The sequence below is a fragment of the Dendrobates tinctorius genome, unplaced genomic scaffold (genome assembly GCF_039654945.1).
Source record: "Dendrobates tinctorius isolate UK_male_01 unplaced genomic scaffold, ASM3965494v1 ptg000016l, whole genome shotgun sequence".
NCBI classification, from domain to species: Eukaryota; Metazoa; Chordata; class Amphibia; order Anura; family Dendrobatidae; genus Dendrobates; species Dendrobates tinctorius.
This window is the reverse complement of record NW_027361684.1, coordinates 17,820,851-17,835,132: the sequence shown is the minus strand read 5'-3', so window position 1 is coordinate 17,835,132 and position 14,282 is coordinate 17,820,851. Positions and strand designations below refer to the sequence as shown.

The following is a 14,282-nucleotide window of genomic DNA, read 5'->3' as shown; positions in this document are numbered from 1 at the left end:
GGGAAATCCTGAGCAACGAGTATACTCGCTTATCACTACCAGGAACCTGAAATAGTCTTCAGTGAGGAACTGACTAGACTGTTTTCCTTCTAGATTTAAGAAAAACTTTGGCTGTGGTGGAAAACCTGAACAAAAAGAAAAAGAGAAGCGAGCATATAAAGTTATCTCTTCTGAGCACAAGAAGTTGGGGTCTATGTCTTTTGCAGAAATATGTGTTCTGGTTCTGTTTATCTTGCTGGTTATTCTGTGGTTTACAAGGGACCCAGGTTTCATCCCAGGCTGGGCAACTATCAGTTTTAACAAAGGTGATAAAGAGTAAGTATCTACACAAGTCATCTGATACACATATGTAATGCTGAGATGCACTACTATGCCATAGGTCATGTCATGTGTGGATCTTATCACTTCGCTATGGCAGGGACAAAAATAAAAGAAATCAAACTTTGTGACGCCAGGATACACTTAATTAACCTCTGTTTCCTGGTAGGGTGATGTAATGTAGTGCACTACGAATAGTCCAGAAAACAGGGAGGTCAGAGAGGCTATTGATAAACTTTGCTTGTTGCTTGAACACACAAGTGCATCCAGATAAACAATGATTTAACAGAGATTCAATTCCAGTGCAGCAATCACAGTTACTTTCCAGTATAGTCATACAAATATAACAATGGTGCAGTAATTCCTGTGTCTCAACTTCGGCATTTACGCACAGTCCTGACCAGCGTCGGACTGGAACACCTTGGGCCCACCAGAGAAAATCATTCTTGGGGCCCACTATGTAGCTGCATAGAGTTGAATACCAGACCACCAATTGTGCGGTAAAACACGCTAATATCCGGGTATAATATAAGGTTGTACATGTCTTAATTATGTAGCAGGAGTTGGGGTAGCCCCCTCATAGACTATAAAGCAGCCATCTCATAGAATATAATGCAGCCATCTCATAGAATATAATGCAGCCATCTCATAGAATATAATACTGCCCCCCTCATAGGGTATAATGATAGTGTATAATGCACCCCCTCATAGGGTATAATGCACCCCCTCATAGGGTATAATGCACCCCCTCATAGGGTATAATACTGCCCCCCTCATAGGGTATAATGATAGGGTATAATGCACCCCCTCATAGGGTATAATGCACCCCCTCATAGGGTATAATGCACCCCCTCATAGGGTATAATACTGCCCCCCTCATAGGGTATAATACTGCCCCCCTCATAGGGTATAATGATAGGGTATAATGCACCCCCTCATAGGGTATAATGCACCCCCTCATAGGGTATAATACTGCCCCCCTCATAGGGTATAATACTGCCCCCCTCATAGGGAATAAGGCACCCCCTCATAGGGTATAAGGCACCCCCTCATAGGGTATAATGCACCCCCTCATAGGGTATAATACTGCCCTCCTCATAGGGTATAATGCTGCCCCCCTCATAGGGTATAATACTGCCCCCCTCATAGGGTATAATACTGCCCCCCTCATAGGGAATAATGCACCCCCTCATAGGGAATAATGCACCCCCTCATAGGGTATAATGCTGCTCCCCTCATAGGGTATAATACTGCCCCCCTCATAGGGAATAATGCTGCCCTCATAGGGTATAATGCTGCCTCCTCATAGGGTATAATGCTGCCTCCTCATAGGGTATAATGCTGCCCCCTCATAGGGTATAATACTGCCCCCCTCATAGGGAATAATGCACCCCCTCATAGGGTATAATGCTATATAGATATATAGAGTTAGATAGATATAGATAAAAAGATAGATGTAGAAATAGATAGATATAGAGATAGATAGTAGATAATGGATAGATATAGATAGAAAGATTCATAGAGATAGATAGAGATAGATATAAAGATAGATATAGAAAGAAATATAGATAGATAGGTAGATAGATATAGAGATAGATAGAAAATAGATAGATGGATAGATAGATAGATAGATAGATAGCTATAGATAGAAAGATATAGAGATATATAGATAGAGATAGATAATAGAGATAGATAATAGACAGAGATATACAGATATAATAATAATATAGACATATATAGATAGATATAGAGATAAATATATATAGATAGATGGCTATAAATAAAAATAGATATAGAGATAATAGATATAGAGATAGATAGATAGATATAGAGACAGATAGATATAGAAAGATAGATATAGAGATATATATAGAGATAATAGCTAGATATAGAGATATGTATAGAGATAGATAGATATAGTTAGAAAGATAGATATAGAGAGATATAGAGATAGATAGAGATAGCTAGATAGATAAATGGATAGATAGAGATAATAGAGATAATAGATATAATAGATAGATATAGAGATAGATATAGAGATAGATGGATAGATCGATAGATAGATAAAGAGAGAGATAGAGATAGATAGATAATGAGATATAGAGATAGATATAGAGATATGGTGTTAGATAGAAAGATAGATATAGAGATAGATAGATATAGAGATAGATATGGATATAGAGATAGATATGGATATAGAGATAGATATGGATATAGAGATAACAGATAGATATAGAGATAGATAGATATAGAGATAGATAGATATAGAGATAATATATAGATAGATAGATAGATATAGAGATAATATATAGATAGCTATAGAGAGAGAGATATAGAGATAGATATAGAGAGAAACAGATATAGAGATAGATATAGATAGGTAGATAGATATAGAGATAATAGATAGATATAGAGATAGATAGATATAGATATAAAGATAGATAGAGATAGAGAGAGCGGTAGATATAGAGATAGATATAGAGAGAGATAGATACAGAGATTGATAAATAGATAGAGAGATAGATATAGATATAGATAATAGATAGAGATAGATAGATAAAGATAGATAATAAATATAGAGATAACAGATAGATATAGAGATAGAGTAAGACAGAAAGATATAGAGATAGGTAGATATAGATAATAGAGATAGCTAGATAGATAGACATAATAGATAGATATAGATATAGAGATAGATAGAAAGACAGATATAGAGATAGATGTAGAGATAGAAAGATAGATATAGATAGAGATAGATATAGATATAGATAATAGATAGAGATAGATAGATAGAGAAAGATAGATATAGAGATAGAAAGATAGATAGATATACAGAGAGATAGATATAGAGATAGAGATAAATAGATAGATAGATATAGAGAGAGATATAGAGAGAAATAGATATAGAGATAATAGATATATATAGAGATAGATAGATATAGAGAGAGATAGATACAGAGAAAAGATATAGAGATAAATAGATAGAGAAAGATAGATAGATATATAGATATAGAGATAGAGCGATAGATAGATATACAGAGAGATAGATATAGAGATAGATAGAGATATATAGATAGATAGCTATAGAGAGAGATATAGAGATAGATATAGAGAGAAATAGATATAGATATAGAGATAGATAGATACAGAGAAAAGATATAGAGATAGATAACGGATAGATAAATAGATAGGTATAGAGATAGATAGATAAAGATATTAGATAGAGATATATATATAGATAAAGATAGATAGATATAGATGGTAGCTAGATAGATAATAAATATAGAGATAATAGAGATAGATAGAGTAAGATAGATATAGAGATGGATAGATAGATATAAAGATAGAGCGATAGATAGAGATAGATATAGAAATAGATAGATATAGATAATAGATAGAGATAGATATATAAATAGATAGATATAGATAATAGATAGAGATAGATATAGAAATAGATAGATATAGATAATAGATAGAGATAGATATAGAAATAGATAGATATAGATAATAGATAGAGATAGATATAGAAATAGATAGATATAGATAATAGATAGAGATAGAAAGATAGATATAAGAGAGATAGAGAGAGAGAGAGATATATAGATAGATAGAGAGAGAGAGAGACAGATAGAGAGAGCGAGAGAGATATAAAAAACAAAACAAAACACAATACTCACCTCTCCTCCTCGCTCCCACGCTGATCCCGGCTTCAGTGTCAGGAGCTGCCCCCTCTGCCAGACACACAGCCAGGAGCCGGTGGGCCAGTCCTACGCTGGTCCTGACCACACAGCTATATGAAGCTGTGGGTTTTTTTTTACAGGAGTTCTGCTCCTTTCCTACCTGCTACTTCACTTTTTAGGTGACACACTGGTGCACACAAAATGTCTCCTTCTCTATCAGTGCTAAACCCAGGAACCGGTCATGTGGCATGACAATGGGACCTTATGGGCATATATGGAAAGAAGGGCTGCTTTTTTTAACTCTTAACAACCTCCTGATAGAAGAGCATAATAAGTAAATCACTCTATACATATAAAAATATTCAGGATTGAGAGTCCTCAGTAGTTGATACCTTTTAATGGCTAACTGAAAAGATGGTAACACATTGCAAGCTTTCGAGACTACTCAGGTCTCTTCATCAGGCTAGACTAATACAAAATCTGAAGTCACATATTTATGCACAATACAGCCTAGAAAAAATGCAATAGATGAGACAAGTGACGTGAAGCAGAACTATCAATATGGGAGAGGGAGAAACATAAATATAAACATTGGACCAGTTCATAGATAAGGAGTCCGGATGTTTTATGGTCCTCTGACTGGGGTCTAGTTCTGTGTTGTGACGCCCCCACAAGGTTTTAAAAGGAAATTCCTAAATTGACGTAAAAAGACATAAATCCATGCGACACATTCATTCCAGCACTGAGAGTGTCAAAGTTCGTCATAAATTTGTACTCCCAAACTCATCTCTCTCTCTGAGAATTGAAGTTACCTTTCAATACCAGTAATTTCATATCCACGTTGCTGTGACCAGGAATCACCTGCTACATTACAAAGCTAAAGAAGAAAATAACCGAGTGCCTCTAGTAGTCACCTACAACCCAAATCTGGAGGTGCTAAGGGGAGCTGCACGGAAATTACAACCTTTACTACAAAAAGATGCCCGATTAAAATCCATTTTTCCAGACCCCCCACTGCTGTGTTTTAGGCAACCCCCAAATTTAAGAAGCATCCTTGTCAGAAGCTCCGTGTCCTCTCCAACAGCTGCAGGAATCTTTCCTTGCAACCAGAAAAAATGTAAAACCTGTCCATCTATAATGACCACGGCCAAGATAAAGATCCCCAACTCACATCAGGACTACAAGATCCCAGATACTTTCATCTGCATTACATTTAATGTGGTGTACTTAATTATTTGTACTAAATGTCCAACTGGGGGTCTGTATGTGGGGGAGACAGGGCAAAAGCTTAGAACAAGGATGAATGCTCATCGTCACACAATAAGAGAAAAAAGAATGGATCTACATGTGGCAAAACATTTCTGTATCCCTGATCACAGCAACGTGGATATGAAATTACTGGTATTAAAAGGTAACTTCAATTCTCAGAGAGAGAGACGAGTTTGGGAGTACAAATTTATGACGAACTTTGACACTCTCAGTGCTGGAATGAATGTGTCGCATGGATTTATGTCTTTTTACATCAATTAAGGAATTTCCTTTTAAAACCTTGTGGGGGCATCACAACACAGAACTAGACCCCAATCAGAGGACCATAAAACATCCGGACTCCTTATCTATGAACTGGTCCAATATTTGTTTCTCCCTCTCCCATATTGATAGTTCTGCTTCATGTCACTTGTCTTATCTATTGCATTTTTTCTAGGCTGTATTGTGCATAAATATGTGACTTCAGATTTTGTATTCGTCTAGCCTGATGAAGAGACCTGAGTAGTCTCGAAAGCTTGCAATGTGTTACCATTAGAGTTGAGCGAAACGGGTCGAAAAAATTCAAAAGTCGCCGACTTTTGGCAAAGTCGGGTTTCATGAAATGAAACCCAACCCTAGGATGAGGTCGGCCACGAGGTCGGCGACTTGCGCGCCAAAGTCGCGTTTCAAAAGTTTGTTTTGCGCTCTTTTTCAGCCAATCAGGATCCACGGACACTGTGGGCAACGTGATGACCTAGGCACGGGTCACCACCATCTTTCAGAAGGGCATGCAAGTCATTGGCTTGCTTTGGTGGGCGTCACAGGGGGTATAAAAGGGCGTGCACGCCGACCGCCATCTTACTTCTGCCGATCTTAGTATAGGGAGAGGTTGCTGCTGATTCTGTAGGGAGAGCGTTAGGCAGGGAAGAAGACAAAAAAACTGCTTCTGCTGCTAGCGATTTGGCCTGCACAACACACAAGTCACTGTGTGTGCAGTGCAAGGGGAGGCTATATTGTGGTGTATCAGTGGTGTTGGTTGTTGGGCTGCCTTTTAAGGCTTCCTGACACGCTGGCATTGCTGTTTACCCACTGCTCCGCAAACTGCTTTTTTAAAAGCAATCCAATCTCCCTTATCCTCTAGTCACTTTTGTCTCAGCTGTGCCATCGAGCCTGTCACATAGCGCTCAGATATCAGTGGGCCTCACACAATCCACAAGTGTCCAGTGTCCAAAAGTGTGCGCAGAGATTCAAAATCTCCATTATCCTCTCGTCACTTTGGTCACAGGCAGCTGTGCCATCGAGCGTGTCACATAGCGCTCAGATATCAGTGGGCCTCACACAATCCACAAGTGTCCAGTGTCCAAAAGTGTGCGCAGAGATTCAAAATCTCCATTATCCTCTCGTCACTTTGGTCACAGGCAGCTGTGCCATCGAGCGTGTCACATAGCGCTCAGATATCAGTGGGCCTCACACAATCCACAAGTGTCCAGTGTCCAAAAGTGTGCGCAGAGATTCAAAATCTCCATTATCCTCTCGTCACTTTGGTCACAGGCAGCTGTGCCATCGAGCGTGTCACATAGCGCTCAGATATCAGTGGGCCTCACACAATCCACAAGTGTCCAGTGTCCAAAAGTGTGCGCAGAGATTCAAAATCTCCATTATCCTCTCGTCACTTTGGTCACAGGCAGCTGTGCCATCGAGCGTGTCACATAGCGCTCAGATATCAGTGGGCCTCACACAATCGACAAGTGTCCAGTGTCCAAAAGTGTGCGCAGAGATTCAAAATCTCCATTATCCTCTCGTCACTTTGGTCACAGGCAGCTGTGCCATCGAGCGTGTCACATAGCGCTCAGATATCAGTGGGCCTCACACAATCCACAAGTGTCCAGTGTCCAAAAGTGTGCGCAGAGATTCAAAATCTCCATTATCCTCTCGTCACTTTGGTCACAGGCAGCTGTGCCATCGAGCGTGTCACATAGCGCTCAGATATCAGTGGGCCTCATACAATCCACAAGTGTCCAGTGTCCAAAAGTGTGCGCAGAGATTCAAAATCTCCATTATCCTCTCGTCACTTTGGTCACAGGCAGCTGTGCCATCGAGCGTGTCACATAGCGCTCAGATATCAGTGGGCCTCATACAATCCACAAGTGTCCAGTGTCCAAAAGTGTGCGCAGAGATTCAAAATCTCCATTATCGGGGGCGGAGCCTGAACGTTGGTGGAGCAAGAAGCAGGAAACCTGAGCTCCCGGACAAATGCACCAAAAGGGGCTCTAATATCACCAGAGCCTTCTTTTTATACCATCCCCGCATTACAACCCAAACCAGGACCCCACTGGATCGCATAGACCCTGGGTGGCGAGTCACGTTCGGGATAAAGAAGGGATTCATCTAACTGAGGCCCTGCAGGCGGGAGATTGCCGGAGTGGCGGAAGGATATACTGCTAACAGCACCATCGCCTCGGGCAGAAGACTTCACCCCTGACCTAAGGCTGTCAGATAAGAGAGACCCCGGAGCTAACCCTCCCCTGCAGATAAGGTACCATTGCGAAATCCCCAGACCAGGACACACAAAATCGCTACTGTTCTCATAGCTGGGGGACGGCTACAGAGAGTGTGTATCACGCCGCAGCATTGAAAATAGTCCCGTCGGGCTTGCAGAAGACACGCGGCCCGGGACCTAGAATAGACGTGCAGCGGCACGCTTCAGCCTCCTCCCCTCTTTGCAATCAGTGAGAGAGATCTGAGGGATTCAAGCGTCTCCGGGAGCTGAGGTAACGCTGAAATAACAGAAGCAAGGTGACGGAGTGTCTTGAGCAGGGGGGTCTGATTCAGGGGACAGAGGATCAGGAGAGCATGGTCATTCTCCCTAACTCCGTAGCAATAAAGGAGATAATCAATTAATCAAGTGGGGGCCTGAGACTGTCTGACCCGAGGGGTGCGAGGAGAGAAGGGAGTAATATAAGGAGCCTTAGATCTGTATTAAGCGCTCCCCCCCCACCAGTGCTGTCCCTACATCTTTCCTCCCCCCCTTATCTGCTTTCTAATTAACCCATGTTATACCTAGCTGAACGGATATAAGAGAGGATTCTCTGGAAAACCAGCAGAAAGTGGTTATAGACTGCCATCTAGTGACCAGAGCCAGAACGACATCTCTTTCCATTGTTTATCACTTATAAGATTGGGCATAAAATGGAACATTAGCTAAATTCATAGCCAGCGAGAGGAATTCTAATCTTCAAACTGCTCTATTCTTCTCTGCTTTAGATAACTGCAAAAATGGGGAGATCCAGCGTAAAAACGCAAAAGAGCATGCCCAAACCTACAAAGTCCACTACGCAAACAGACATGGATGACTTTCTTAAAAAACAAACGGTTCCGTCAGATTCTCTTAAACCACCCAAGCTTCGTGATTTGACCTCATTAGAAGATTCAGATTCTGAACCGGAGAGTGACTCTGACACGGGCAGCACAGCGAGAGAGGCCTTAGTCACTCGTTCGTTCATCAAACGTATATTGTCTAAAGCTCTTGAGCCAATAGGACAAGAACTTGCAGAGATAAAACACGACCTAAAACTTCAAGGCCACAGACTTGAGACATTGGAAAATTCGCAAGTTGCCATGACACAAAGTTCGAACGCTGTACTAGACTCTTTAAAAGTCCATGAACTCCAACTACATACAATTCACACGGTGCTAGAAGATCATGAAAACAGAGAACGTCGTAACAACATAAGAGTTAAAGGCCTTTCTGAAACGGTGGCCTTTGAGGCGTTATGGAAAGCAACACAAGAGATATTCAAAGATCTACTTAATGAATCAGATCCACAGGAAATCGAACTGGTGAGAGTACACAGAGCATTGCGTCCGAGGCCTTCTCAAGGGGAAACTCCACGAGATGTGATCTGTCGCTTCCTCGATTATCGAGCAAAAGACTTAGTTCTTCGCAGAGCGCGGGAGGCGCAGGAGATCTCGTATGAAGGCTCACAAATTAAACTTTTCCAGGATTTATCGGCTAGCACTCTCAGGAAGCGGAGGATCTTGAAACCGTTCACTGAAGCATTGATAAAAAAAGGCATCCGTTTTAGATGGTTGTTCCCGTTTGGAGTACATATCACAAATGGAGACAAAGGTATCTCAGCAAGAACATCACAAGACATCAAAGAGGCATGTGAATCCTTGGGGATTGAGCTGGAGGCCTACCCGGACCTGGAGTCCTTCCATTCGGCGACCCTATTGCACCCGCTACCAGATGACCCGGCGTGGCAGATAGCCCTGACGCCAAAATCACAAAGGCTGAAAAGGAAGCTGACAAAGACCTCGCTTCCTAAGGACTCCAGAGACAATACTTGATCTTTGGGTTAGACCCAGATTTTGCAGTTAAGTTTTCTTGGTGTCTACCCCAGTTGGGGTATTGAGTATGGTTGAAGCAAATCTGATGGGGTTGGCGTGCTTTTCCAAATATGGGTAAGCACTGCTGCCACATCTATCCAATAATTCGTTGTAAGGTTTCAACCTAGATCTAGTTACAGCCCAAACTGGGCATTCTCCTAGAATGGAGCATTTCATATTTCATATTTAGTTTATAAGGTTGATTGGAATTTTCCTCAAGCTGGCACTCTATGAAACAATGTCAGTAGGTAACTATGGTACGTTGGCATATTGGTCAATGATATTGTGCAACATAATAACATGGATAATGTTAATATTGTGTTCTCCCCCTCTTCACCTTTTTGTTTTCTCTACCCTTTTCTTTCTTTCGTCTGGTCTACTTGTCCTAGACCCCCTCCCCACTCCCATAGGCACAGGGATTCGTCTCCGTCGTGAGCTGCAAGGATGCTGCTGTGTACAGAAACATGATGGATTCGGATAAGGTACACACATTCATCTCTTTTAACGCACATGGGCTGAATTCTCCAAACACTAGACGCCACACATTACAACTATTCAAAAAACAGCAGGCAGCAGTATTGCTTATTCAGGAAACGCACTTCAAACCGGATAAATTGCCCTCCTTTGAAAGCTCGATATATGATAAATGGTTTCATGCGACAACCACCCAGTCCGGTTCCAGAGGAGTGTCAATAGCAGTGGCAAGGGAAGTGCCCTTCCAGCTAAGAGAAACTATGGCGGACCCTCAGGGTCGTTACATCTTTGTCAAAGGTCTACTAAACGGTGCCCTTGTAACATTGTGCAGTTTATACGCACCAAATAAAAAACTTTTGAGATGGGTACTCTCAACACTGAAAAAAATTGATGGCTTTAGAGAGGGTGCATTGATAGTGGGTGGGGACTTGAATGTTGCATTAGAGCCTTTGCTAGACACGACCAAACAGAAAAGTTCGCTCTCACCTAAAGATCTTTACAGAATAAAGTCACAATTGGGATCTCTACAATTGATTGACACATGGAGATATCTAAACCCCTCTGACCGAGACTACACCTTCTACTCCCACCCTCATAACTCTTACCACCGTTTAGACTATATTTTTATATCCAGTAAAATGCTTGCCAATATACAACAGGCGAAAATAATCCCGAATATTTATTCCGATCACTCTTCGGTTTTGTTAAAATTCTCATTATCTAAAGCCTTTCCCCGACATAGAGTATGGCGGCTCAATGAGTCAGTACTTGGAAGTACCGAGGTACAGACACGTATAAACAAAGTGCTTTCCCAATATTTTGAGCAAAATGCTTCACCAGAAATTTCCTCACAGATACTATGGGAAGCACATAAGTCAGTTGTCAGAGGGGAGTTGATATCTATCACTTCCTTTCTAAATAAACTGCAACAAAAAGAAATCCAGGATCTTTATGATAGTATATCACAGCTGGAGCTTACACATAAACATAAAATAGATCAACATAGCTTAGAGAAGCTGCAACAAAAAAGACAGCAACTTAAAGACATATTAAACTCGAGATCTGCTAAGCTCTATGCAACATGGAAAAACAGAATGTACGTCCATGGAGACAAAGCATCCAAATTAATGTTATCACAACTAAGGAAGCGGCAGTCACGTACGCTGATTAACTCAATCAAGAATGAACAAGGGTTAAGCTCGCAAACTCCTGAGCACATGGAGCGGGCATTCCTTGACTACTATAAGAAATTATATAATCTCCGTCCGGAAGATAACGCCGATTCCGCACTTAAAAGAAGCATGGACACTAGGTCCTTCCTAAGCACTTTAGATCTGCCTGTCTTGTCTGATTCCCAAAAACAATATCTCACTAGACCTTTTTTACTAGGGGAGTTGCAGTCCGCCCTGTCAAAGTGCCCGAAGGGGAAAGCGCCCGGTCCAGATGGATTCTCAGCACTTTACTATAAATCCTTCTCTGGCCTCCTACTCCCACATTTATTGAACGTTTGCAACGCAGTTTTACAAGGCCACCCATTGCCAAACCAAATGCTTACAGCCAGAATATCCCTAATACACAAAGAGGGGAAGGATCCTGAACAATGTAGTAGCTATAGGCCAATCTCTCTCCTTAATGTGGACCTAAAAATCCTAGCAGGGCTGATGGCAAAAAGAATGGCCAAGTCATTGCCAAATTTGATTTCCTTAAATCAGACCGGGTTTGTGGGTGGAAGGGAGGGAAGGGATAATGTCCACAAAGTATTACACCTTCTTCAATACGCAAAAAATCGTAAACTCCCATTGATGCTTCTTGGAACAGATGCAGAGAAGGCCTTTGACAGGGTGGACTGGGTATACCTACGGGAAGTGCTGATCAAGTTTGAGATACCCGAAGCGTTTATAGCAGCCGTAATGGCAATGTACGATAAGCCCAAGGCACATATTAGGATTAACGATTTTACAACAGATGCATTTACTATAAAGAACGGAACAAGACAGGGCTGTCCCCTATCCCCGTTGTTATTTGTGCTAGCAATGGAACCTCTCTTAAAGGCCATACAAATACATGAGGGAATAGAGGGTATTCGTATCAATAAGACACACTATAAAATAGCGGCATTTGCGGACGATCTCTTAGTCTTGATGACTAATCCTTTGCTGGGACTTCCAACATTGATGGATCTCATAGATCAATATAGCAAAATTTCCAATTTTAAAGTAAATATGTCTAAGTCGGAAGCGCTAGACATACATATATCCCCGAATACCTTAGCTAAACTAAAAAGTACATACCCATTCACCTGGCCAAAACAATATATCAAATATTTAGGTGTAAAGATAGGAAGATCGGATAGAGACCTTTTTCAACAGAATATTCCCCCCCTAATTGCCTCAGTAGAAACCATCATGAAATCATGGAGGGACTCGTATGTGTCGTGGATGGGAAGGAAAAATTTACTGAAGAGCCTAATCTTACCCAAGTTCATATATATCTTCCAAATGCTCCCTATAACCATCCCCAAATCGTATCTTCTGAAAATTAATACATTATTCCGCAGATATGTTTGGAAAAAGCAAAAGCCCCGATTAGCATACAGGACATTAACATTAAACAAATCGAGGGGTGGGATGGGTGCACCAGACATAGTAAGGTACTACCAAGCGACAATGCTTACCAGAGTGGTAGACCTGTTGCGGTCTCCTAACAATAAGCAGTGGATTGAGGTGGAGGAAGCCCTAGCACCTTATCCCCTGAGATCCATCCTTTTGGCATATCCTTGTAAAAACATAAACAAAAATTTACCTAATATACACACCAAAGCTACCTTAAAATTATGGAAGGGATTGGTGAAAACTCTAGTTCCCCCTTTGTCCCCCTTACTCAAGTTGGCAGATATAATGCCACACGCATCTTATTCCCGAGACAATGATCTAATCAAACCCGGTTCCCTGGCAAATGTAGCGGTTGATGAACTCTTAACGGACGGGGCACTCCCCTCCTTTCAGGAACTGAAGAAGCAACCAGGGCTTTCCAACTTGACCTTTATACAATTCGGCTCTATAAGAGACTCCTTGGCACAGTATCTTTTAGGAGCAGACGTTACCCGCCCACTGACTGCATTTGAGACTCTCTGTGCAACAAAGGATAAACCCAAAAAGATAATGTCGTCTATTTACCAGGTTTTAAATATAACTGACTGTTGCCTCAAAAGAGCCTATATAACACATTGGGAAAAGGATTTGGGATACAAGTTTACCCCAAATCAAATATCACACATTTATAATTCTTCTCATGGCCCATCACAATGCGTTAGAGCACAAGAGAATTCCTTTAAAATAGTCGCCAGATGGTATATTACACCACAGCAGAACACTTATTGGCAGACGGGGTCTTCTACTAGATGCTGGAGATGCTGTGACTCGGAGGGAACATACTTACATATGTGGTGGTCCTGTCCACCCCTGCTGCAGTTCTGGCGACTAGTAGAGGATTATATCGGGGAAATTGTGGGCAAAAAGCTTACATTGACACCGGAGATAGTGCTCTTAAATTTTCTGTCACCGACTGGACATAAGAATACTGCTCTGTTGACTCAACACATTCTTTCAGCAGCGAAACTTTTGATACCTATGAACTGGAAGACAACTACCACTCCATCTATATCCCAATTGCAAGAGAAGGTAGATATGCTATATCAAGTAGCCAAACTGGCTGCCTTGGTGAATGGCTCACTTTCAGCTTTTGAAAGAGTATGGCACCCATGGACCCGATTCAGATCCATTAGTAGAAGTTGATAAGGCTATAGTGGCCTCCTTGCTCGGCTTTATCAGAGTGGACGAAACCCTTGTTGCCTAGTGTTCCCCTCTCCCCCCCCCTCCCCTTACTTCCCCTATATTCCACCCCTATCTCCCAACTTCTCCCTCTAATTACTTGACCTCCTGTCCCTTTACTCCCTATACTGTTTTTTTTTTCTCTTTTCTTCTTTTTTGTTCTTCTTCATCTTTGTTTGAAATCATGGCATATGTGATGTAGCAGGGGCATGTGGATGGGAAGAACCCAGATTTGAACCCAGATAATCTTGCTACTGGAAGTTCCTTTAAGGCTGTTGTTGTCCTTAAACCTCTATATATCAATAGTTTTTGCCATGAATTGATATTTCAAACCATCTGTTTA

General features: G+C 41.4%; 1 protein-coding gene across 2 annotated transcripts in view; it reads left to right on the top strand.

The window, feature by feature from the left end:
• Positions 1–14,282, top strand: part of SLC13A2 (solute carrier family 13 member 2) — a 149,301-nt gene that overhangs the window by 90,855 nt on the left and 44,164 nt on the right. For both annotated transcript variants that reach the window (XM_073565534.1, XM_073565535.1), the window contains exon 7: positions 94–315. In XM_073565534.1, coding sequence (XP_073421635.1) covers positions 94–315 — 222 coding nt within the window. The remainder of the gene's footprint in view (positions 1–93; positions 316–14,282) is intronic.